Source organism: Eleginops maclovinus, chromosome 13 (genome assembly GCF_036324505.1).
Source record: "Eleginops maclovinus isolate JMC-PN-2008 ecotype Puerto Natales chromosome 13, JC_Emac_rtc_rv5, whole genome shotgun sequence".
Lineage (NCBI taxonomy): Eukaryota > Metazoa > Chordata > Actinopteri > Perciformes > Eleginopidae > Eleginops > Eleginops maclovinus.
Genome location: NC_086361.1, coordinates 15,520,770 through 15,546,914, shown reverse-complemented (window position 1 = coordinate 15,546,914; position 26,145 = coordinate 15,520,770). Strand labels below are relative to the sequence as shown.

The 26,145-nt window shown below is 40.6% G+C and overlaps 5 protein-coding genes across 8 annotated transcripts; 1 reads left to right on the top strand and 4 right to left on the bottom strand.

Moving 5' to 3' along the window:
• Positions 1–494: 494 nt before the first annotated feature.
• Positions 495–11,261, bottom strand: pex1 (peroxisomal biogenesis factor 1). The gene is made up of 24 exons (XM_063898464.1): positions 11,025–11,261; positions 10,131–10,277; positions 9,878–9,961; positions 9,588–9,702; positions 8,748–9,454; positions 8,512–8,631; positions 8,244–8,364; positions 7,979–8,085; positions 7,742–7,827; positions 7,511–7,643; positions 7,222–7,318; positions 6,980–7,139; positions 6,656–6,821; positions 6,142–6,328; positions 5,826–5,992; positions 4,788–4,922; positions 4,590–4,654; positions 4,303–4,445; positions 3,575–3,678; positions 3,232–3,408; positions 2,595–2,831; positions 2,166–2,360; positions 1,569–1,699; positions 495–951 (listed from the first exon to the last, which is right to left on the bottom strand). The coding sequence occupies exons 1-24, from the start codon at positions 11,130–11,132 to the stop codon at positions 867–869; spliced, it is 3,777 nt and encodes a 1,258-aa protein (XP_063754534.1). The 5' UTR covers positions 11,133–11,261; the 3' UTR covers positions 495–866.
• An 80-nt stretch (positions 11,262–11,341) lies between these two features.
• Positions 11,342–13,168, top strand: rbm48 (RNA binding motif protein 48). The gene is made up of 5 exons (XM_063898550.1): positions 11,342–11,512; positions 11,741–11,931; positions 12,014–12,159; positions 12,296–12,846; positions 12,961–13,168. Exons 1-5 carry the CDS (start codon positions 11,384–11,386, stop codon positions 13,021–13,023), a joined length of 1,080 nt encoding a protein of 359 aa, XP_063754620.1. The 5' UTR covers positions 11,342–11,383; the 3' UTR covers positions 13,024–13,168.
• Positions 12,909–14,531, bottom strand: clxn (calaxin). Its single transcript, XM_063898551.1, has 6 exons — positions 14,407–14,531; positions 14,088–14,246; positions 13,878–13,982; positions 13,616–13,767; positions 13,333–13,437; positions 12,909–13,237 (listed from the first exon to the last, which is right to left on the bottom strand). The coding sequence occupies exons 1-6, from the start codon at positions 14,471–14,473 to the stop codon at positions 13,187–13,189; spliced, it is 639 nt and encodes a 212-aa protein (XP_063754621.1). The 5' UTR covers positions 14,474–14,531; the 3' UTR covers positions 12,909–13,186.
• A 471-nt stretch (positions 14,532–15,002) lies between these two features.
• Positions 15,003–16,587, bottom strand: LOC134875380 (zinc finger protein 287-like). Its single transcript, XM_063899938.1, has 2 exons — positions 16,379–16,587; positions 15,003–16,030 (listed from the first exon to the last, which is right to left on the bottom strand). The coding sequence occupies exons 1-2, from the start codon at positions 16,536–16,538 to the stop codon at positions 15,198–15,200; spliced, it is 993 nt and encodes a 330-aa protein (XP_063756008.1). The 5' UTR covers positions 16,539–16,587; the 3' UTR covers positions 15,003–15,197.
• Positions 16,588–17,592: 1,005 nt separating this feature from the next.
• Positions 17,593–26,075, bottom strand: sytl1 (synaptotagmin-like 1). 4 transcript variants are annotated; one of them, XM_063899935.1, is made up of 16 exons: positions 25,991–26,075; positions 25,548–25,638; positions 24,808–24,958; positions 23,956–24,119; positions 23,316–23,430; positions 23,175–23,232; positions 23,051–23,090; positions 22,921–22,961; positions 22,583–22,696; positions 22,165–22,331; positions 21,971–22,073; positions 21,556–21,717; positions 21,104–21,182; positions 20,760–20,859; positions 19,966–20,171; positions 17,593–17,989 (listed from the first exon to the last, which is right to left on the bottom strand). In XM_063899935.1, the coding sequence occupies exons 3-16, from the start codon at positions 24,930–24,932 to the stop codon at positions 17,847–17,849; spliced, it is 1,617 nt and encodes a 538-aa protein (XP_063756005.1). In that variant the 5' UTR covers positions 24,933–24,958; positions 25,548–25,638; positions 25,991–26,075; the 3' UTR covers positions 17,593–17,846. The 4 variants fall into 4 exon arrangements, with proteins under 4 accessions (XP_063756005.1, XP_063756003.1, XP_063756007.1 ...); XM_063899933.1 differs by having other exon boundaries at positions 24,808–24,934; XM_063899937.1 differs by having other exon boundaries at positions 23,968–24,119; positions 24,808–24,934.
• Positions 26,076–26,145: the final 70 nt, after the last annotated feature.

The window sequence follows — 26,145 nt, the reverse complement described above, 5'->3', positions numbered from 1 at the left end:
TGCTTCCTATCAAAGTCTCAGATGCCACTTTCATTTTGTTTTTCCTCTCTGTTAATTTAGAAAGAGTTTCCTGGAGTGACAGCTTTTTCATTTCTGCCCTTGTCTCATCACAGGTGTGTGAGGAAAAAGGGACAGATACAGTATATCAATAAAGGAGGAGAGAGGAAAGTTCAAATTGGGCCATTGTTTCTTCATGCGGCATTGTGTGGGATTGACACAAAACTCAGGCGATCCAAATGCAGCTCTGCACGTCTATATTTACCTCTGCAGGAGCTGCCAGTTCCAGTGTGTGTAGGATGACAGCAGGCAAAGCGCTTGAATAGGAAAATATTCTTAAGATGGTTTTCTCCAACAGCCAAGGAACAGACTGAAGACTATGGTGGAAGTCTTTCCAGACATGTTTTCTGAAATACTATACTATGATTCTTTTATATTTTAATGAACTGTTTTTTACATCATTTATTTTTCAGCTCTCCCCAACTACACCCTGAGCAGAGGAGTGAGTGAAAACACCTGTGTGGGGGTGCAGAAAGAAGAAATTCATCCATTGGCTTTAGGCAAAAAAGTCTGAATTTAATTCACAACCAGTGTTCAATTAAGTTATGCAGGCAAGAATTTAATACTAACAATTACATCATTTATCCCCTGGATTTATACATATGTACAGTAAATTACAATGTCAGTAGATAAATATCTCTCTAAAATCAAGTCAGTAGGATATTTTACATACACATACATTTAATACATCTTCATCGATCTCGAACTGTAAAAATTGATTGTTAGATTTTTTAAATATTAATTGCATCACATTATATATTTATTAATACAATAAAAACTAAACAGGTTGGGTTAATTAGCATGTTTGATCAAGCTAAAGTCACACGTTGTCCAGGTTTGAATGTGACCGAGTGGGCAGACTGTCCATCTCCTACACCACCAAAGGCTTCATACCTATAGAAAAGAAGAGGAAATGATTTAAAACATTGCATTCATGATAGGTATACTATGTTTAAAACAGTTACCATAAAATACCAGAGACAAGATTTGATAAACTATTCCACCACTAGAAAAATGATTCACACTCTGTCTTTTTTTGTTCCACCTTTAATAAGATATGTATTCCTTTTTATGCGAGTCAGCAGCTTTATATAGTTAGTGATGCCTATTCTCTGCTCAGCTATAATTCTAGTGAACTCACAAAATGCAAAACAAAGTAATTCGACATGATAAAAATGCTGACTGTCATTAGAGAGACTATAATAATGAATCATATTACTCTATTGCTGCCATTTGGCAACAGCTTGGAAACACCAATTTCTCAAATGCTTTTCATTTCCTCATGTAGTGGAGACTATAAATTGCTCATTACATGCTTGATAAATTCAACAGGCAATCGAACCATTAAAAGCTAACTTTCTTTTTAGAATAAACGGACAGCTGTGATATGATTTCTTTACTTCCTGCCGAGCAAACAGTTTGTGTTACTGAGGTTTCATATATCAATATTAGTGTCATTTATATTAATGTGAGTGTTGCAGTGCAGTCCCATTTGGTGTCTTCTTACTCACAGTTTAGTGTATCTGTTCCAGTCGGCCTTGCTGAGAGACGGCGCAGTCGCAGCCAGGGCGGAGTTCAGATGAAGCCGACACAGCAGCAGGCCCGGCCGGCTGGAGGCTGACGGCACCCGAACACAGTCCTCCTACACAAAAAGTACAAGAGTTATCATTCCGGGGTTTTCATAAGTATTCTGGAAAAACCTAGTTTGTACAGTGACCATGAGTAAATCAGTATAGCATAAATTAATTTGAATAAATAGGAAGTAATATATAATGTAATTGAGTCTGCATTATTGAACAGTTAATGTAAGATGAAAAAAGGTCATAAAAATGTCAGGAAAGTATGCAGTCATAAAAAACTCATAGTATAAATTATGACAAAATAAATCATTAGAGTATGTTTTCAAAATGTTTTAAGAAATAGTGCACCATAAAAAGTATTTAAAAAGTCTTGCCATTAAAACTTTGACAACTTATTACAAAATGTCAGTAAAGTACAGTATGTACTTTAATATAAACAAAAGAGTAATAGTATAGTATGCACAAAAAGGTTATTAAAGTGAATTTAAAGACTTTAATAACCGTGAAAATAGATGTAACTTCACTTACATTGGCGCTCCTGTAGTTGTTCTTGATGTTATGAAGGTCTTGTTGTAGGCGCTCTAACTGCTCCGGGCCGAGCTCTTCGTACCCGCTCTGCAGTGAGGACATGAAGGCGGGGGGGAGGGGGCCGGCCGGGTCCCGACACGATGCCCGTGTTAAGTCTTGGGTCATGGAGTTTGGTCCAGAGACGCACTGGGAGTTCTGTGGAGGGAGGCAGGAGAGAAACCATTAGAGAAACCACTGAAAAGCATTACTGTATTTTCGATAACATCACTACTTACTGTATGAAAGCATACACAAACTGCCAGTCAGGACTTCCTTTTGTAATATTAACTACTTAAAAGAAGCAATATAAAAACATTTTCATTGAATTTAATAAAGCATTGTATTCTACTTAAAATACTATATTGAAGTGTGTAAAACAAAAAGGCTCACCAGTCCTGAAATGGGTGAATTCCCAACCTCTGACTCGAAAGAGCTTCCAAAGTAGATTCTCCAAACGTTTCCACGATGTCCTTCTGCTTGAAGCTCACTGGGCTCCAGGAAGACCATAGACTGGTCCAGTCCCACGCCCGGGTCCCCCTCCCCCACCGAGTCATCAGAGCCGCTGCTGTTGTTCGGGAACATCATGGAGGACAGGCTCATGTCGCTGTCAGAGCCACAGGTCAGATCCTGCTGACCACGCAGAAACAGAGGGACAACGTTTTAGTCAAAAGTGTGCAAGTAAAGCTTCACTGTGTTTATTGTTATTAAGGATAACTCAGATTTAGGCTTATTCTGCTTCTGCTAGCACTTTTAATACATCCAATCATATCCTTGGCTACATGAATTGGGATTTTAATTACATTTTAGACTGATATTTAATTAACAAGGAGAGTCGCTCACACAAGCTAAGATGCATAACTCATTTATCAGGTCATAAGGGACAAAGAACCTGAGCTTGGCTGCTTCAACGTTGACCATAAATAATTTAATTAATGGACTGGCCAACAGTTCCCTGCCTTCCTGCTCTGTTAGCCCACAGGCAACCACACCATGAGCTCCTCAGTGACTGTGTTTTAGGCAAACCTACATGTGGTGTGCTGAAGCCCATGCTGTTGTGGACGGCCTCCAGCTGGGCGTTGTAGAGCAGGGCCTTCAGGTCGGCCCCGGTGAACTGCTCCGTCGCTGCAGCCAGATGCTCCAATTCCACGTCAGTGGCCAGAGCCATACCACCGCTCAGAGCCTTCAGGATCTCCACACGAGCCTCCTGGAAAAACAACAGTTGGATTTACTACCATGAACGTAATCACTGAACCTCAGTTGTGTTTGATTCAAAGATTTATGCAGATAAATATGTCTTAATAAGAGTATCAAGTGTGGTGTTATTGAAAGTCAAATGATGATTAGAAGTGGTGGATTTTAAAGCAACAGACCAGGTCAGGAGGCGGGCAGTAGAGGGACTTGTCGAGTCGTCCAGGTCTCAGCAGAGCCGGGTCGATCAGATCAGGACGGCTGGAGGCTGCAAGCACGTAAACACCTGCAAATGCAAACATGAAGGATTCTTATTTATCGCGTGAAACACTTTCACACTTCCTTTTCTTTGTTTCCTTTGTTTTATTTCTTCCCTTTTTAAATGTAAGTACTCTTATACAATGTTAGACAACGCTAAGCTTTCACATAGAACAATAGTCAATCAAATAGCCTATTCTTAAAAATGATACTACTGAGATCCAGTGTCCATCTCCTCCATGGTCATATTTAATTAAGGCTTTATATAGGTTCCAATTGATCATAATAACTGCATATTATTTTCCTACCAAGCGTAGTTTGATAAATATAAAGCTGGAGCCAGGAGATGGTTAGCTTAGCGTAGACATGAAACAGGGGAACGGAGAACCTGGCTCTGTCTGGATGCAAGAAAATTTGCCTATCAGTTACCTAAAAGCTCAATAACTACCGGCGGACAGGGATCATTAGTATTGATCTTCACCTCTTACTCTCAACAAGACGGAAATGAGCCAAAATCTCAAGCCTGCACTGCATCACTGCTTAGTAAAAGATGACACTAGAATATGTTGGCATAGCCTCGCTCTGTGAAGTGGGTTCTCTATACCAGAGCTGATGCAAAAATATGCAGTATACTGCTGTTTCTATGACCTACCCTGCAGTCCCTCCACCCCGTCGAGCTGGGTGAGTAGCTGGTTCACCACACGGTCCGTTACTCCTGTGCTGTCGTGGCCCCTCCTGGGAGCCAGAGAGTCAAACTCATCGAAGAACAGAATGCACGGCTTGGCAGCTTGAGCCCTGGATCAAACAGAAGGGATCTCCGTTAATTACTGTTACTGGAGCTTACAATTACCATTAATATTTCATGCTATTCATTAAAACTGGCAACTATAAAGGTCCGTTGCAGGAATAGAGAGTGACGGTGTGTAAATGTTGACTAACCTCTGGAAGACATCGCGAACTCCCTGCTCACTAGCTCCAATGTACTTACTCAGAAGCTCGGGGCCCTAGAGAGAGAGAATTATTCTGCGTCAGTAAAGATATAGTTTGCTCTGGTTAAGAGAGACCGTCAGGATGTGATGTGAGACTTTATGGATATGAGATTCTTAAGTGTTTTTATTATCATATATCCCAGCTTACCTTGATGCTGATGAAGTTCATACCACTATCTTTGGCCACAGCCCTGGCCAGCAGTGTCTTTCCTGTACCAGGAGCTCCATACAGTAATATTCCAGAGCGATGGCGGATAGGGAGATTGGAAAACAGGATGGGATACTGCAGGGGATCAAATAACAACAATAAACTATAAAGAATTACACTTCAAAAAATGTGCTTGAACCACCATCATATCATTTAGCTCATTTAATTTTAATCAGCAGGACGCTTGATGGTTAATATGATGCTATGAATAACACTACACACAACTGTGGGTATAAAACGTTGCACTTTCTTCTTAAGAAGACAATCAGTGGTAAGACTGGAACATATTACTGTTCCTGCCCTAAAGGCCTCAATTTCAGGACCTGCTCCTGGGTCGGTTTGGGGTAAAAAATAGCAGCAGAGAATGAAAGTTGAAAACAACAACTAGATGATCAAATCAGATCAAATCAAACCGCCAGTCACCAGAAAACCTGGTGTGTTTTCTAATAACCGTACTATTGTAGGAAAAAACAAAATGAGGAGGAAAACAAAAATCTAATCATAAAGACTTTGTTTTGTTGGAACTCAAAAACTTTTCTCCTTTATCTGATTAAGTTTATCACCTCCTTCTATCATACATCTTATAAACAAGGTTTACAAATGTAGTGTTATAGTTGAGAACAAAGTGAATGATTTTGAAAGTGAAGTGGAATACGATTTGGAGGAGAGTAATAATAGGTGATTCAATTCCGTGTGATTTGACTTGAATTAATTCAGTTTCTGTTTGAACAAAATCAATTGGTCTGCATTTACCATTTCATTGCTATTACTCCCACTTGTGTTATGACTTTTGATAGCTTATCTTCACAACGATCAATAGCCATTACGATGCTGAAATGATAGTTGGTGTTAAATGCATCATCATCAAATCCACTTTTACTATTTAATTATATGACTTCTGTTCCTCCTGTATGGCACAGCGGTGCCTCCATCTGACTGAAAGCATTACTTGTTAGGATAAGTCACCCAGGCACTAACCTTAGCGGGGAGCATTATGGTGTCCATTAGCTGCTGTCGCGCCTCCCTCAGCCCCCCCACTCTCTCCAGCCCGACTCCACTCGGGGTGTGGAGGTCTGCACCCCACAGCGAGGGAGGAGTGAACCCCTTCAGAGCCTGCACAAAGTCTGTCCACGACAAACACACACCTGAGAGATACAGAGCACAGAGACATAGTGTCACGGTGGCACGATGAACTAGCATTAGCATGATTAGAGATATGAGGTGTTGAACTTAAAGAACACATGGAAAGCATCCTAACATCAATAACATTTTGAATTCTGTAATATTGGTGTACCCTGGTCACTGTGTCCTCTTTGTACAGTGTTGGCATGGAGAGCCCGCTGCAACAGCAGTTTAAGGTCTTGTGGTGTGTATCCCTCCGTCTCCTTGGCAACAGCTACCAGGTCTACAGTCTGTAAGGTCTCCTCAGATAGGCTGCTTTTTCCGAGTATCACATGGCGCAGGATTTCTGCTCTTTGAGTCTACAGAACATAAACAGACAAGATAGATGTTGGCTTCAGCAATGTTTGAATATCTGTTTGTGTGTCTGTGGCTGGGGAATTCTAAACAAGTGAACTTTACTCTGAATTGCAGTTAATTGACACCCTTATTCTCCCTTGTAATGTATCTGTGATTATTATATCTAACCCGTTTTATAAGTTTTAGTGTCTGGACCCCTATTCAAAAGCTTTGGATAGCTTATGGTGTGGACATATTTCACATATCTCAATTATGTTATATGATTATAGTTGTATTTTTAAAATGTTTTTGAATACATAAAATGAATTGAATTGTGTTTGTGTGTTGACCTGGTCCGGTGGCAGGATGTGAGCAAAGCCCTGGATGAAGTGGGACCCCTGCACCTCGGTGATGGAGGGGTGAAGTGAATGCTCACTGTGGCTGGTGATGATCAGACACACCAGGCTGGAGTGAAGCAGCACCTCGTCCACCACATCCTGCAGACCTGCAGCCACAGACAGACAAGAGGAAACAGCATCAACGCCTGTGATGACCATCAACCCTTCCTGTGAACTCGGGCTGTCATGATATCAAATAATCATCATGGCCAAAATAATTTACAAGGTGCTAAATTAAAAACCAGAAGAAATATTTGTTGGTTTACTCTGTGCATGTGCTGTTGCAGCAGCGCCTCAGGCCCGTGCTCATGCTCTGGTGAGGTTGGCGCTCCAGTCATATGGTCCAGGTCGTCCAGAAGAACAACTGAAGGCTGCCTCCATTCCGCCTGTTCAAAAATATCCTGCAGCATCTGTCTCACTGTCTCTGCCCTTTTGCCTGAAAAGGACAATAAAGGAAATATCCAATAAACTATAATACTTGTACTAAACACGAATATCTACATGGAGTTTGTTTGAACCTTGTAGTTTCTTGCAGTCCACCAGCTCCACGTGTGCATCCAGTTCTTCTCTAGCTTTTCTACAGAGGGCTCGGGAAAGAGCACTTTTTCCACTTCCCTGTAAGGTTGCATTTAAACACAGTGTATGTAAGGCAGTATAAACAAAAATATTGGAAAAGATAACAAAAAAAACATTACTAATTTGCTGTATGTAAATTAGCACTCTTCATCAGTTCTTCAAAACCATTGTAGTTATTTGTACTCTTAATATCTTTGCTGTGAGCAATACTATGCTCATGTAAAGAGATACCTTAGCACCAGTGATGAGAAGAGCTCCTCCCCGGAGTCCCTGCCCAGTGGTACCAAGCTCTCTTGAGAGGGGACTACCCAGAAGGCTGTGGGATATGAAGTCAAATGCAGTCCTACTAAGCTCGAGGATCCCACTAGAGAACGATAAAGAGAGAGAAGTGAGTGAGAAATTAATGCCTCCAGAGATCCTTGTTTTAATCCCACACAGGCTCCCACATATATACAAACGTACCCAAGACTACCGAGGCAGGGAAGCTCTGGATTGGTTGATTCAGCTGCAGATTTCACAGCTGACCATGTCACTGGCTCTCTAACTACCTGTAGGCGACACATCATTTGAGCATGTTGAGACAATAGCAGCTCAGATAGATCAAATTCTAAAATCAATGTAAAGAACAAACTGCCTCCATCAATCTGTTTCAGTTATAGCATAGTTAATGGGCAATTTACATGATCTGCATGCTTGTACCTGTATGTTTTCCTTCTGGACAACAGGTGTGGCAAGTAAGAACAGCTGGTCTGGAGGGCCGCTGTCTGGTTCCGGTTTCAGTACAGTTAAAGCAAACTCCAACTTTGCTATAAAAAAGAAAAGAAGACGGGAGAACAGGGATGTTTAATTGCAGTTAAAAGTGCTGTCATTTAATGTGATGTCTTGCTTCTTAGATTAACACTTTTATCCACTGCTATCTGTGTATTTGTACAATAACTTAAAAGGAGGAGTGCATATGACATACCATCAGTTCCATGTAGGAGGATGGTGCCAGACCGAGCAGTCAGACAGGCTAAAGGCTCATGACTCTGAGTGTGCAGCCAACCAAGGAAAGCTGTCTTGATCTCCTCATCGTCTTCCTCGGGCTGAGAAGTACATTTCAAAGATCACATTGACAGAGCGATAGAGAGAGACTAAATCTTACGCCTAGTTGACAATGTACTAATAATAAATGGATGATACATGAAAACCTAACACCACACTGTTACCATATTGGCCCTTCGAGCACTCACCAGGGGAATTAAAGGCTGTATGCAAATAGAGGAGGCCACTTTGATAGCTGATTTGACCGCTTTAATTCTCACTGTTGAATGTGGGATGATATTCAACCTGACGGCCAGGGGTTTTGGGATCTGAAAATCACAATTATTGTTAGAGTGATGACAGTATGTAAAGAAGAAGAGGATTGAGCTAAAGTACAGTAAAGGTAGCATAATTAATCCTACTAACTAATGAACAGCTTACTCACCCATACTCTTCCACTATGGATCTCTCCATTGCTGTGACTTTTTTCCTTGTGTGCTAGCTTCTCAGTATCATGGCAGACCACCCTGACCACTATGGCTTCCTCTTCTTGTAGTGCCTCTCCTTCTGTCACTTTAGTAACTCCTGCGTTCTTCTTTTTCTCCATGGCTACCTTGGCTCTGTCCCTTGATTCTTTAGGGGAGAGAACTTTTGAGAGCAGGCCATACGTCACTGCTGACTGACCTCCAGTTGGCACAGCATTTGAGCCGTGGCTCCAAGGAAATAAATGAATAACGGCTGTGGCAACCTGGCTTATAGTGCAAAGAGAGTCTGGAGGTACACCACACACTCTGCAGATGGAGTCAGGAAAGAGGGCAGGAACATCAGGTACAGATGGCAGCTCCTTAACTGGGTCGTAAGTACCCTTTATCATGAAGCGTAGCAGGCTCTTCAGGTCAGCTATGCCACCCCACTGGTGGGTTTGAGGGACAGGAGAGGTAGTTTCTAATGACGGTCCAGAAGGGGAGGAATGATCCATATTTTGCTGTCTGGGAAAAGAATGCTTCTCGTCGTGTCTCATTGGAGAGCCATTGAGGTTGCCAATTCCAGCGCGGATCTTAGGAGAGACAATTAGTTCTGTGAACTGCTCCAATCGACCATATGGCACAGATGGCGAAAAGCGATGCTGCAAAGAGTTAAGAACAGACCACACTGTGTTTATGAATACTGTCTTTACAGAAAATTCTAATTTGCCATCACAAATGTGGTTTTGACACACAACGCGTCATAACCGATTTAAATACTATTTTCTACAATCAAAGATTAATTATTGGATAACTCTGACCTATTTGGATGTAGACGGCTGTGTGGCTGTCCACCCACACAGGAAAAACAGCATCTCGGAAAACAACTCTGATCTGATCCAACAAATGCTGCTCCAGCGCTGCACTGTGGAGCTCCTGGGGGTTTCAGTGACAGCAAACAGAGAATAAAACAGTTTGATGTGAATTTGGGTCACAAGCTTATCCATTGTGTATTTGTGGGAAGATTGTCAGAAGAGAACTTTACATAAAATTGTTTCACCATGTACAATTTTCTAACTAATGTATTAATTAAGTTACTTTGCTCACTCACCAATATGTCCCAGTCATCAAATGACAGAGGCTCCACAAACACTTGATGCACTGATGAGACCTGGTTACATGGTCTTAGGAAGCCCTGAGAGAAAACACACAACTGTCAGTGAATACAAACACATAGTCAGCCTAGAAAGCAACTGACACTTCCCCTTTACTGTCAAAAGGCTGTCAGCATGTGTCATGTAAAGATCATAGACTGTTCTGTGGGAAACCGAGCACAGAACAAATTGCATTTTGTGGAGCCGTACCTGCTCTCCGTCCTTCAGTCCCAGCTTTTCTCCAAGTTGTTGACACAGCTCCACTTTATGGCTGTCCAGGCTGGAGGAGGATCTGTTTTGAGTCCAGCTGAGAAATACTGGGGATCCATGGTCCCAGGACAACTCCAAAGCCTGGTTCTAAACACAAACGCAGAATTGATTGGAACCTTTTGACTGCAATGAAAATTTGAATCTCACAACATCATCTGAAATCTCTCCTTTTCTTATGTGGATTTATTGCTAATTGGCTACAGTGAATGCCTGGGGCTTCCTGTTTCATTTAAAATATTAAGTTTTGTCCCCACCAAGTGAGACTTAAAGGGAACTACTACTAAAATGTTAAAACCAACATGGAATAGTGACAAATACTGTAAAATACATAAAGACAATGTTTTATGTATGCTAACTGATGTATGTTATAAGTTGCTATTGCCTGCAATGTCATTAAACCAAATGAGAAACCACATGGATTAAATGTCTCATTGCTTCTTTTGAAATTAAACTTTCCTTCTTCTTCTTTCTTTATGTTGAACGATGCATATAGTTAACTGTATATCTAATCCTAGCTAGGTTTCTCAGGAATTGTTTTTGCAGAGCATGACATTTCTCACAATAAAGCGTTATTCTAGTGAGCACGTTGACATGATGAGACTGGCCTTGAGTCATTTTGTAATGTAAACATTTGGAGGCAACATTGACAGCAAAATAAATACTGTATGACAAATCAGGAAGAAAACCAACAACATACTTATACAAACGCAAAAAATCCAGTTTTTAAAAACAGGCAAATATTTCTTGCTTTAAAAAATGTGTCACCAACCTAAGTGTCTATAATGATTGTGTTAGTTGACACTGACAGTGGGATAGCTGGCCAAGCTAACTTACCTCGTTCAAGGAAAGATGCGATATTAACTTCGAGGACACATGAAGAAAGCAGTTTTTTGTGTTGCTAAATACAACAGTTACGGGTTGAATGCCCTGACGAGTAAACATTATTTACACATAGACTGAGTAACCTTAGCTTAGCAAATGCACGGCAGTTTACTTAGCTAGCGTTAAATGTGCAACAAACTCACAGACGATCGATGTGCTCTGTGTACCCAAACTAGACCAAAGCAGCTGAAATCAATCTGAACCACGTTTCAAAATAAGACATAAAACAAGGACGTATCGACGCATGCGTATTCGAAAAGCAATACACTTTTATTTTGAAGGGCACCAACCGGAAAATTATCTCCAGAAACATGGCGGCGCCTGGAAACAATATTTCAAGTTGTTGGGGCGTCCCAGACGTTTATAAACATCATGAACAGAAGAAAATATGCATTTCTAGACCTAAATATAGAGAAGGAAGGAGAGACAGAGCTGTTAAGGTAAGAATATGCTAAATATAAGTAAGAAAAACACATTATATCTTAAACTACGAGACATAGAGGCTTAGCTTTCGTTAGCTAGAGGGCAACAATACCTTTTAGACTTCTTAAAATAAAATATTATCAACATCAATTACTCATTGTGTGGATCAGAGCCACTTATAATATCAGTATGTGGCCCATGCATTATAGAGCATGTGTAATTATATTTGTTTTATGCGTCATCAGGTATACACCATCAATTTAGAGTCCAATTACCTGATGATCCAAGGGGTCCCAGCGATAGGAGTGATGACAGAGCTGATCCAGCTGTGTGCTCTGTATGGTGCTGTGGAGGAGTACAGGCCCCTGGACGAGTACCCTGCTGAGGAGTTCACAGAGGTCTATCTTGTCAAGTTCCAGAAACTCACCAGCGCCAGGTACAGGGTGTAACACACAACATTGTTCATAATGCTGGATCAGTTGAAAAGGCTTGCTAAATAATTATACTTGGGGTTACAGAGCAGCAAAACGACGCATGGATGAGAAGAGCTTTTACGGTGGTGTGCTGCACGTATGTTACGTCCCAGAGCATGAGACTGTGGAAGACACCAGGTTAAAGTTGCAGGACAGGAGGAGATATATAATCAGGGCTGTTCGGAATAAAGGTAGGTACACTATATCATCAAATATAGACTTACTCTTTAAAAAAACAGTTTGTATGTAGGCTCTACTACTAATTAATTAATAAATTACTGAAGTTGTAAATACTGATTCTATGTGTTCTCTTGTATTGTTTCAAAGCAAGAGAAAAGGAACAGAAGGAGGCCGTAAACGAGAAACCAACTTCATCAGACAAGGCCACCACATCAGAGACCGTCGTCGCCAGACATGACAAAAGTGCTGATCCGGATAAAACAAGGAATACTTCAAACATCTGCCATTATTCAGGCTTTCCTCTACTGCCACTACCTCCCCAGGAATATCATTACTACAGGCATGAAAATCCACATGGGACTATACCAACAGAGGACAAGATGGGGACATTACATAATGCCATCATTGAGAGAGTTCAGAGTTCCAGCTCCTACCAAACATCTTTAGACAAAGACAGAGAAACTGAAAAAAGACTGACCTTAAATCCATCTCCTGCAGCAGTCAGATTTGTCCCCAGGACCACACACTTGGAGAACAGGAAGCGCAGAATGGAAGAAGCGGCAGAGCACTCACTGACTGATGTTACTATAAACAATGAACCACTTATTGGGCCAAAGCTACCAGAACCTCCTAAACTGGACATGGAGGATGGGTCACTAAACACAACTGTAAAGCTGATCAGGAACACATTAAAAAAGGTAACCGATCATAGCATTGTTTGATACAAAATTAAAAATGAAATGAAGTCAACACTGCAGCTTTAAATCCTTTATTTGTGTCAGTCATTTATTTTATTTTTTTATCTTTCTCAGGTGGAATCAGTTCCTGACCTCAAACCAGTGGCGAAAAAGATGAAACCACGTCGGCGGATTTGATGTAGAGAGCTGCCTTGATGCTGGAATTAATGCAGAAATTACTACTACACCATTTTAAAAAAATAATCTCTTGGCAGCTTGCTTTGATTGTCACACTGAAAAATCAAATTACATTTTTATTAAAGACTACATATCTGAAAATGCACATGAATGCAAATTGTCTTCATTGTTCAACTTGTTCCTTAAACACTTGGTGCTCAAATGACTCAATACTCTGTAAAAAGGGAAAAAATGTAGTAAGATTAAGAACTTTGTGTCAGGAAAAGTAATGTTTTTTTAGTTTTTCAACAGTATTTGATTCAAACTTACCGTAGAGTCAGGGAGGCAGGTTCCAAAAGCCTCAAGTAATAGATTCTCCTCTCTTACTGACTTTTCAAAGTCAGTGAAAGATAGTCTACCATCGTGGTCATGGTCCTAACAAGATAAACAACAATGTGCTTGTCACAAGTTGTGTCCATGAATCGGTGATGTATGAAAAATGTTTTAGCTTATTTCACGCTGAAACACGCAAATCTGATGTTTAGGTTTGAGGAGGAGGTGCAGAGTACGATATTCAGAAACAAATTAAAGGCCAACAGCATAATTGCCTCACCATTTTCTTAAGTGTGATCTCCACAAGATCTTTGATTCCTTCATCAGGGTCCTCCTCTGTGGGCTGTCTAATGAGGCTGTTCTTCAGCATGTGAAACATCTCCTCTCTGGAGACGTAGTTGTCGCCATTCAAGTCATACACATGAAAGCAGTCTGAGCCATGCAAAGAGGGAAAGAGTTATTACCTGGATAAGAGTTTGTAGAATATGTTGTATATTATATTTATGCACATGTAAGGACTAAAAGTAAGGCTGAGAGCTTACATTTTATTTTTTCGTCCAAGGTCCCTCGAAGGAATACAGACAGTCCCTGAATCCATTCTTTCATACTGACAAAGCTGTCATTGTCTTTGTCAAATGTCCTAAAAACTAGGGAACAGAAAATCTTTTTCAGCAATTAAGGTACTTATGTACTGCTAGTTATCCTAATATCAAATATATGTCATCAAAATGCATCTGAAGAAGAGAGTTTACCCCCATCCATGATCATGTCGTCGGTCATCCCGAAGATGTTGTGCAGTATGCTCCTGAACTTCCCTCTGTCCAGGCCGGGCACTGCTCGTCCAGAAACGGACTGCTCCCCCAGCAGCACGTTGTACGCTCGGATGAGGCACTGCACTTCGTCTTTGTTGACTGGGATGATTAAACAAGTCGCTGTGGTTTAAATAACTGAGTGACGTTTGATTATAGTAGTATGGTAGCTGGAAGCGTTAATTAGCAACAATTAAATGCTAGCATAGCGGAAGATACACAAAGGACTATCTTAGCATGAGATATAACATCGACTACTCACAGTGCTCCACTTGCTTTGAGATGGTTTCGGCGAGAGTTTGTATCATCTTTCTGTTCATTGCAGACATTTCGGAAATATCTGGAGGGGTGACACCGCACCGCAACACTACTACTGCTGCACAAGCGCCGGTGTTTACACTCTGTCACCATGGTAACAGCGGTATAAGCCTTTGAGCATAGCCCGAATATTGAATATAAACTCAATTCAGCATGGAAAAATAAATGGACTTTGACTAAAGTTTATTAACAATCAGATACATCTTGCTTTATCGGCTTCTCAAAACAGGCACTTTTTTTCCAAGCAGTTTAAATGACGGATTTCCTTTCAGGTATTCTGATATTTTACTTCAGTAGAAGTAGAAATACAAATCCTAACTTAAGTAATAAATAATATTCATTAAGTGGCCTCTTTCATAATAGTATAAATTATTTCATTAAATGATGTTTGTTGCATTAGAGTATTCTTAATGCATCCTAAAAAAAAAGTCCAAAAAATAAACAATTGTACACCACTGATAACATCTTCATCATCAGGCAGATCAAATGAATCTAATAGCGGGAAGAACTTACCACCTGAATGTGTTATCTTTCCGAAGATTTTATGCATAGAAAAGATCATTTATTTCTTAAAATCACAATCAATTTACAGAGAAAGAACATTAAGACAATTTACAGCTTTTATTGTAACCCATCATGGAACATTTCTACCACATTTTACTTTAAAGTACTACCATTTCACACAGTATGGACAGATTTGCAGAAAAGTAGTTATTCTGCTCAACTCTCATTACGTCAGGCTAAGTGAACCTTTCTAAACATACTCGTCATGCTTAAACTCATTTCACCCGAATGTACAGCCATGTGTTTTGTCATCAAATTATTCCGACTGAACTTCTTTCCGCACACAGTGCAGGTGTAGGGTTTCTCTCCTGTGTGGATTCGTGTGTGTACGTTCAAGTTGCCAACATGGCGAAACTCTTTTCCACAAATCCTGCATCTATGTGGCCTCTCTTCCGAGTGAATCCTCATATGCGCAATCAGACTGTTGCTATGGCGAAACTCTTTACCACACAACTCACAGCCGTGTGACTTGCTTGTATTTGGCTCTGTTTTTGATGAAGTTGGGCTGATTGTTTCACATCTTTTAGTCTGCTGTTTTTTTCCTGTAGGGCTCTGCATGTGGATGTTTCCAAGACTGTATTCTGTCACTGTTGCTAAACCCAGCTTAGGCCCTGTGTTATTCAGAGTTACAGAACAATCTGGCAAATTAGTCCAACATTCACTTCTTGACTGTGCATTCCCTTCAATCTGTCTGTGGTCAGCTGAGGTATTAGTTACAGGCTTTCTTTCTTCATTTCCTGTTTCATCTGTTTGTAACTCAGCCATGTCTGAGTAAATGAAGGTGGGTGTCACTTTCAAAGTGTTGGTGTCAGAGACCTCCATGTTTGATAGCTGTTCTCCCTCTGGACTGCTCCATGGCTGCTCCTGTTTGATAGCTGGAGGCTCTGGGACCAGCAGGCCACACTCCTCCTGTTCCACACTGGGGGTGTTGTGGCAGCTCTTAGGATTCCAATCCGTCCCAAATTGGGACTGCTCATATGCACAGACAAAACCCAGTGTCGTCTCTGTTAAGAGGAAAGATGAGAAATTGTAAATTACAGTTTTATTTCAGCATTATATTATCCTTGTGCTACTGAGTGTTCTGACCATGCAATCAAAAACGGTTTGAGTTTGTCAAGGGGCCATTGTTGCATGTCAACTCCCACCTGTTATTATATTTATTTGACAAAGTACTTTTTGTTCATGACCCTTTATACCTAGCTTCATGTTAGTCTGTGGTGCTGTTGACCTTTTTGAGCATTATGTGTTTCTGTTATCAAGACAACTCTCATAACCAACAATGCATCACACCTGTGTAACGTTATACCGCCCTTAGTACTGCTTCAGCATTTAAAAACAGAAACCAAACAAACCTCCACTGTGTGACTGCACTTCTTGTTTGTGTTCATGCTGTTCCCCGTCTTGTTGAGATCGTTGATCAGATATGCTCCTCTGCACCGCGGAGAAGATCTCCTCTGCAGCAGCATTCAGCCTCTCACTGATGAAAAGCCTCAGCAGCTGCATTTCAGACATTTTAATCCACTTTCAACCCTCAAATACAGCACACAGTCCACCGGTGTTCCTGTGTGTAAAGCTTAGTGAGCTACATGGAAATAAAGGGGAACTTCAACCGGTTACACATTTCAAAATAAAAGTATACTTGCACTCGAAAGTTTCACGTACTCTCAAGTAGGTTGACAACTTCTAACTGGAAATCTGTGAAGTAAATGTGAAATGCCTTTTTTTTTAAGAAAGATGCATAACTTTAACCACATAACTGAAATCCAAGCAAAATATGCAAATGATCAAATGAAATGTCATGATCCTAAGAGCATTGAGGTGCCCATCTATAACTATCAAGGGCTGTAATTCATGAACTATGCGTACAATTGAATCACCAAAGACTAGCCCCTTGACGAGACTTTATTCTGAAAAGACTACACTTCCCGATCTCATTCCAGGTTGAAGGAGGGAGGTTAATATCGCCATCTGCTGGACAGGAGTTCTGATTTATGATCAATTCTTTAATCAACTGCCTGTTTAAGAGACATGGGAGGATGGATGGAGAACAGCTTGTTTTTGTTAAAAGACAAGACACATTGCAACACTGGTCTTCTCTTCTTGTAATATTTACCCCATTCTTCATTTTCCTTTTTTTGTAATTTGCCTGAACACTCTCGGTTAAGTATAAAGTCTGACCACAAGGTAGCAGTCATGTAATCCATCAAAAAGTGAACTTTCGTGCAAATGCAGGCCTTTTCTTTCCTGTCCAACGACAGCAAGTATACTTAAATATGTAATAATTACAATTGTCTGAATAAGAATACATTTTCAATATCGATTTGGTCTATTTTTTCTAACATGCTCAAATAGTTTTAAACATGGTAAAAATACATGGTTATTTTTTATTTACTTATTTTTTAACAGTTTTATTTGGTGGTTTACATTTGCTCTGGTTTGTGTATTTGTTTTTGTATATTTGATGGGGATGTGATCTCCCTTTATATATCTTTAGTGTGGCCTGTTTTGTGCTCGTCTGTACATAAGGAAGTTCCCATGCAAATAAAAACACTAGGTGATTCATCAGTTCAGGTTTGATATTTATTAGTAAACTACATCGGATTACAACACCTTTGCACAAAAACCATGCAATAAAACATTTAAAATGCAGATAGATTTGGTTTCTAAATATCTCAGACCTACACCATTAATTCACAATACTGCACTACTGACTTCCATTTATGTGTGACAGAGAGGTTAAATGTGCTGAGGGGTTTCCTTTTTTTCAGTCCAGCCATTAATTGAACATGTGTTTGTGTGCAGGGTGTGTCTGACTCTGGGTCACTCGGACCGGCATGCAAGGTTAGTTCTGATTGATAGTGTTGCGTCGACCCAGTGGTTTGGGTTGTCAATCATGGAAGTCCATACTGCGATCTCCTCTTCTGTGGAGTCCATCCAGCTAACAGGCTCCCCATAACTCTGACCTAATACAAAAGCACACAGAAATATTTATTATTTATGTGAAGACGTTACCTTTAGAAATCCTCACCACAATCAACACAAAGACAAATGATGCCTTTCTTAATGAGGCCGTGGAAACAATCCCAAGAACTTAGCATATTGCTGATAATGTCTGCAAATATATACCACTATAGCTCAAAGGCAGAAAGCAGCAGAAACAAAAACTGAAGTATTTGGAAAAACAATCTCATTGCAGATATTGTGATGTTATAGCAACCGCAATATGATTCACAATATTGGAGGGAACGATAGCTTTTATATCATTATTGTCATTTTCATTCGAAAATATATTAAAATTATTATTGTGATTATTTTTTGCAAGAGTATTTTAAAAACAATTCTTCAATTCAGGAAAACATTTTAAAGCTTTGATATCTCTGCGGAAATCACAATACTGAAAACAGAAAGGTATTTCGACTTAAATTGTGTCTTAAACAAATATTGTGCCTCCTGCAAGTTATTAAATGCCCAAGTTGTCTTTGAAATAAAGATTTGTTGTTCAGCCCTGGTGAAACCTAACAATCCCAAAACTCTACAGAAGTAGGAATACTGAATACAACAACTTTATGTTAAAAGTTTGTACACAACAAGCAAAACTTCATCATAATAGTCACTTCCTTCAGAGGCCACACTTTATCAGTGGTTCACTCTTGAGTTCTACACACTCCCTATTAAGCACCAACAGAGTACAAAAACACTATCAAAAACTACTTCTCAACAACTAAATGATCAGAAATCATAACTGTTTTCCACTGATTCATCGTTGCCCAGTAACAATGCTTAGCCAGAATTGACCTCTCTCTGTTGACAAGCCCATCTGAAATGCCTGAAATGCCAACCGGACAAAATGCATTGCAATGTGAAGCAGTGGAAGGAAATACACATCTACACTACACCACTCCAAACCAACACTGGAGATGAAGCAAAAACAGATTTATGGCACATGCTTCAGCTGACCATAAATTAAACCAACCACACACCTCTTTAATGTCTCATCCCCTGACACTGAAACGGCTGCCCTCCTGCAAGCCTAAGAAATGCCAAGTGATATCATGAAATAGTATGACATTTTAAAAATCACAGCTTTGAAAAGTTGAATTTTAATGGCAGATGCTCGACCTTTATTCATAACCTTGCAAAACTTTTGTTATAAGGAGTCTCCAGTCACCTGCTTACTTATAGAAGACAGCCTAAGATAAACATGAGTGATTTAATTTGAAAAGCACATTGCCAAACAAAGGCTTGGAATTGAGAGTGACTTGATAAGAGATAAGATCCTCTGTTTAGCCCAGGCTCAACACAGACTGCACACAGACTGCAGCACAGGAGAACAAACACTGTCCTTAATCGCCAAACTGACTGAGGCTTTCAGAACGAAGTAAAGATTACAGCATTGTTCCCCTATCTCCTCGCTTATTATATTATCCCCTACTGAGGGCTTCACTCAAACTAGAAGAGACCTAACAGATGACCAATATTTTAAAGAGACCCTATTATGCTTTTGGGGTTTTTCCTTTCCTGTAGTGTGTTAGTATAGGTTTTTGTGCATGTAAATAGTCTGCAGGAACGCCTCCATTGTAGAACCTCACTAAACTTAATAGTGACATCACTATGTAACACTCTTGCTAGCACACCAACACAATGCACATGATACGCTAGGGTGCGGGGCATCTCTTATATATAATAAAAAAGACTGGGCTCTGGTTTCAGACAGAGGGTGAAAGAGGCCTTTTTGAACATGTCACAGTAGAGGCATAAAATACAAATATGAAACCTGAAATTAGCAATTTGCACTTAAAATATTCAGTTGTGTGCCTGTAATGAAACAGTAAAACAGCCAGCTACACAGGTTAATAGTTTCAATATCTGCAGAAAAAGCTTCTTTATGATTTCAATAAAGTGCATTAGTGTGGATGTGATTTAATGAAGCAGCACCCACCAGTTCCACAGCTCAGACGAACCCCTCCAAGGACGCGTGGCTTCAACCCATCGCGCTGCCAGACAGTGAGTTCAGCGCAGGCTTCTCTCAGGTCGCTGGAGTGGAAGCCATCGTACACCATGGTGTGGTTGTAGGTCGGGTTGAAGGAGCGCTTTATCAACCGTGTCTTCTGACCACTCTGCCGACTGGCATCTGGGAGTATGTAGCTTGTTGGGTGTAGATTATGAAAATTAGACAATTCAACTCAGATTCAAACCAGGATTATGTATGTATACAGAGATGAGGTGTTTGTTTTATAGAAGGATGGACACCAAGAACTGAGAAAATGGGGGAGGATTGGGATTAAGATAAATAATCATATACTGTACTTACAAAAACAGTAACAACTGCACCCAATACCTTTGAGTACTCTATGGCCTCTTTTTAAAATGATTTTTAAATAAATGATATGGATATAATCCTATCCAGTTAGGCTTGTGTTTTTTGTGTTGGTTTTTTACTTTATTTATAATTTATTTTATAATCTACATCCTTTCAGATTTAGTTTTTTTGGATACCAACAACCTCATTAATAGTTTTACACCTTCAATCAATGTTTACATTCTGTTTGATGTAAGAAAGTCGAAATAACCATGGTCATAACTACGCCTGTAAGGCTGGGGAATGTAACATCAATGATTTATTGTTGAGTTTGCACGGCATGTTCCACAAATAATTTTATTCAAATAAAAACTGCTGCCAGTATAAATCCCTGATGACTAAACATCAGGAAAAAAATTGCCGAGTTGACGTACCTCTTGACAAAAGAGTCTATGACGCCGCCTTTGTTTGCCAGGAGACCTTGAGCCTCCCGAAGCCAGATGTGAAGCTCTCCTGTCAGAGGCAGTCCACCACCTTAACACACACACACACACACACACACACACACACACACACACACACACACACACACACACACACACACACACACACACACACACACACACACACACACACACACACACACACACACACACACACACACACACACACACACACACACACACACACACACACACACACACACACACACACACACATAAGATCTGTGATTAATGTGGGACATCACTTGCATTCATGATGTGTGTGCTGTGCTCACCCTCATATCCGTCTGGGATGAACTTTATAGAGAGCAGGAGGGTCCCACGACTGCTAATAGAGTCTGGATTCAAATGAACCTGTGGTATTGGGATGTAGGGGGAGTAGAAAAGAGGAGAAGATAAAAGGCATAAAACAGACAAAGAAAGAAGGAGAAAGAAAAAGCCAGGGAAAGGGAGGCAGACGTGTGGAAGCAGGAAGAGATTAAGCTTACATAAAACCGTAGTTGAAATTCACAGCATGTCTCCCTTCAGCTCTCCCAGACACAAGAGACACTCCTCCCTGTACTCAGTGTCTGCAACCAAGTGTGCATTTACACACACACACTGCTACACAAATCTAGATGCAGACATTATAGTGTTTAGGTAAATATTGTACTGGGAGAATTCTAACTGATTTGTGTGACTGCATGACTGTTTATTTGCATTCAAATCATTCTGTGTTCTTCTTTACCCGTGGCTGCAGGTCCTGCCAAAGTGGCATAGTAGAGGTCCAGTCCCAGTGGCTCAGAGACATCTCCACCTCCCCCAGAAACACGTTCCTGCCCAGGGGCTCGGCATGCCACACAGAGAGGTTCAAGGTCCGGCTCCGTAGCTCTCCAACCCGTACTTTATACTATAAGAGAGGGGACAAGATTTAGGCGGAGAGGCAACTGCAAGACAAAGCACAGCATGTTGTCTGTACCCTGAAGCTACAAGAATTCTATTTAAATCTGGTAATTTATTGATGAATGTATTTGTGACTGCAGAGTTAAGCGTCTGCAGTGCATGTTGCAGGACACTTGGAGAAGAGCTGAGAGACAGATGGTTAATGGGGGATTTATGTGAAGGCTGCCACTTAATGCAATATGTAAATAAGAGCGTCTCACTCGGAGCGTCTGATCAAAGACTGGGTCCAATGTCTTCCTCCTCACTGCAGTTTTCTTCTTGCTATGACTTGACTTGTCCGGCAGGAGATAGGTTTTAACATATCTGTAAAATGCACACACAGACACTTTTTGATTGACTATGTATGGGATATTGTTGCTGCAAGATACACATTCACACATGCACCGTCACTTACGGGTCAGAGCGGTTCTTTCGCGCTGAAGCAATGTCCTCGCAGCGAAAGACTTTGACTTGCAGCTCCTCCTTCTGGGTGTCATAAACCAATGAGAATTGGATTCGGCCCCTCACCTCCACCACTCCAAAATCCCCTGAGCTGAAGAGACTCATCATGCTGCCACTGAGCTGTAACACACGCAGAACAGCGATCAGCACCTACGTCACTGTCCGAGCTGAGTCATCTTGCGTCGCTGGATAGTCAATTAATCAAATGAGTGAGTGTGTGTGTGTGTGTGTGTGTGTGTGTGTGTGTGTGTGTGTGTGTGTGTGTGTGTGTGTGTGTGTGTGTGTGTGTGTGTGTGTGTGTGTGTGTGTGTGTGTGTGTGTGTGTGTGGGTGGGTGTGTGTGTGTGTGTGTGTGTGTGTGTGTGTGTGTACCGTGTAGCCCGAATGAAGGCTGCCGTTGGAGCTGCTGTTTTTTAGAGAAGCTGGATCTGGTTCTGTCAGGTAGCTGCTCATGGAGTCACTGTCCCCGTGACCGTCAAAGTCTTCCTAACACACACACACACACACACACACACACACACACACACACACACACACACACACACACACACACACACACACACACACACACACACACACACACACCACACACACACACACACACACGGTATACTCATTATCATAGAACTACTTCTTACTTTTCAAAATCTACTGTTTTAAAAGCAAAATGTGTGAATGATTTAAATGAAATGTGAATTTAAATCATTTACCTCAGGTTCCTCTGAGTGGCCATTACTTCTCCTTTCCCACTCTATGAGCAGAAAGATTTGAAAATGAATAATCACACTGCAAGAGAGTATCTAGAGGGTTAGAGAGGCATTGAGAGAGAAACTTCCATACCTTTGGATGATGATGAGGAACTATTTCTATACTGCAGTCTCTGAAATTGAAAATGATTGTTAATATTTACATGATTTTTGTCTTTTATGGAGGGTAAAACAGAAACAAGAAAGCACACACAGACCTGTACTACCGGACTTTTTGTTCTGGGTGTGGGTACAGGTTTCAAACTTCCTTGAATCCTGAAAGTAACCAACCAGATTTTGAATAATTAACAGCTCGACACAAATGTTATTAAGTGTAAGGCTATGATGTCCTCACTAACCCTTCGCTCTCCTTCTCTCTGCCGTCCTTGAGCCTCCTCTCTGCCTCAGGAGAGGTGTTATTGTTGGTGGAGTTTTCCTCGCTCTCTCCATTGAACAGTCCATTCAGTGGCACATCTGTTACCATGGAAACAAATACAGACCCATTACTAGGATATCCCTATAAAGCCCACATGCCCGTTGTTGGAGATATATATTGGTTTATAGTATTTAATAGTTAAATAGTTATTTACAGTATTATACCTTTTTTATTCAGTGTTATTATTTAAGTTTATTGAAGTCGTTTTGTATGCTTTTATTTTGAAGGCAGCTTTGGGCACTGAGTGATTTAGGCACCTGATGATTATGTATATTTTGGAGACAGGTGGTGGTGGGATTAACCATTAGTATAGATGTTGTTTTACCAGGGTGAAAGAAGGAAAGCCATACGAAAGGCTGCAGGACAATAATAGGTAAAACCAGTGTTCTTTGTACTTTGTTTATTTGAAATAAATGTACGAAACCACATTCTTGCCTGGAATTGGATCCTTCCCCTGCGTAAGATTCACTAACTGGTGCCTCTTTGGCAGTTTATTGTGAGTTCCATTTACTGTTTTATTTCTTCATGATTTTCGACACTACACCTGTGAGCTGCTGCAATACCTGAAAACTGACCTCTGGTCTTGGACTTTCTTTGGCGTATGGTTGAGTGCACAAGCACGCTGACAGACGTCTGGCTGTGATGGCGTTTGATGCTCTGCTCTTTGAACCATTCCCCTGAAAGGAAGCGCAAAAGGGTCGGATCTGTTTCGGTCTCCTGGAGGACCCTGCAGCGTTGAAAAAGGGTCAAGTTTAAAAGCGGTGTAAAAGCAAACAAACATGAAATACTATCTGCAAAAATCAGCTGATGTCAGCCTACATTGCTATCTAAACAGTCAATGTCCACACTAAAATATATTTTAAAAATCTATAAAAGGTACTGATACATTTATCCTAACATGCCATTCAAACTAATCAACTTTTAAAAGACAAAGACATGTCAATTCTACTTATAGAAAATACCACAAACAAGCGTGTTAGGTTCAGTTACATCAACAACATGTGCACTTAATGAACACAGGAAATAACATGTTGAATAGTAGATCTTTTTAACTAGTTGGACAGTCGATGGGGCTTTCTGACTAGGTGGTGACCAGTGATCAATAACAGGAGCTGCTCCGCTCTGTAGGCAGAAAACATTTAACTGTGAAGTTCTTTGAATTCCCAAACTGAAGTCAGGCTTTTGTGGGCTCTTGAGGATAGTCAAGCCCATGGAGGGCTAAAACTTCCATGGTCTGTGTGCGTTTTGATAGTTAGTTTAAAGGATTAAATCCAATTGTTGCTGTCTAAACAGGTTAGATGCAGCTTTGCCCCTGTTTACTCTTTCCTGCCACTTCTGACTTGGTGTAATGTTTCACCTGTCTGTATGTTAGTGGGCAAAACTGGCAGCTAAAAGGAAAAACAGTCACCTCTGACCTTACACGTCCTTCATCGCGACGACGCAGATCCAGGTCCCGCTGTACGACCTGCAGGATGCTGGACTGCTCCTCTTCTGTCAGGTGGCTCAGATCAAGAGAAGAATCAACTTGCGCCTCCTCCATCCCTGAGAGGAAGAAAGACCAAAAACCTTCAAGACCCAGGACAGGCCCTGTTTATGTTAAATTACATTTTAACTAGGATATATTACAGTTAAAGTTACTACATGTTCACAGTAAGATTCCTCTTGTTGTAAGGACTGATATATTTCAGAGGACATTTTGGCATGCTTGACCATGCTCCCCAAATTGCCCTGTGACCCCATACAATTGAGTGTTGTCTAATTCCCCCTCACATGTTGCATATGTCAACAAGGTGTGAGTAGATTATTCCTCTTATCTTGTGGTTAACATTGTCAAACTATTCAATGCAGTTTGAAATCTGCGTCGGCAAAGACATATCTTGTGTCAGGAAGGCAATACCTACTCTGCTTAAGGTTTTCATCTGTTCCTGCTCAAAATGCTGTCCATTATAGACCATAAACAACCCACATAAAAAAGGCTTGGAAATAAATGTTATTATTTAAGCTTCCATTAACTGATTTCACACTAAGGAGCATATCTTTAAAAAAAAATCAGTAAAGCAAACGCCTGTATGTTGTTAACTAACCGGCTGCACCGCAATATTATACTTTTATTACAATGAGTGTTTGGTGGTGTGTGTGCGTTCAGGGTAGTTACCTCCGGGTAATTAACGCATGCGCAGAGTAATCCTCCTGGTGTTAGGAGTTTGGCAAACAGGATATCATGAGTGCTCAAAAGCTTTCCTAACCTGATACCAAAACCAAGACAAACAAACATAAAAAATAATTTAATTAAGTAGCTAGCATATAGCATATGATCTCATCATAATGTTATTCCTGTAGAAGCCTAATATTTGCTTTTAGATATTACACAGTCCTTTTTTACACAACCTCATTGAGATTATAGAAGTTTCTGGCTATTAAAAATAGTTTTTCTTCAGTAAAATCGGCCTGTGCACTACTTTTTATCATCATGGACAGCGCGAGAGAGAGGACACCTGTCGCTAGTTTTGCTCATTTTGGATCAAAGGTTAAAGACTCTCCTCTCGAACATTCATAAAAAATACACAACATTAAAACCCCAATGCAAAACTGCCTTACCTTAGCTGGTAGCTTCCGCCACTTCCATCAGCGGAAAAGTTTAGTGGAAAGTTGTCCAGAGTGCGGTGTCTCTCGAGGTCTGTGTGCAAAGTAAACGAAGTGAACACGCCCTCCAGAGTCAGCTGGGAAGCAGGAACAAACAGAAAAGTGTGTGT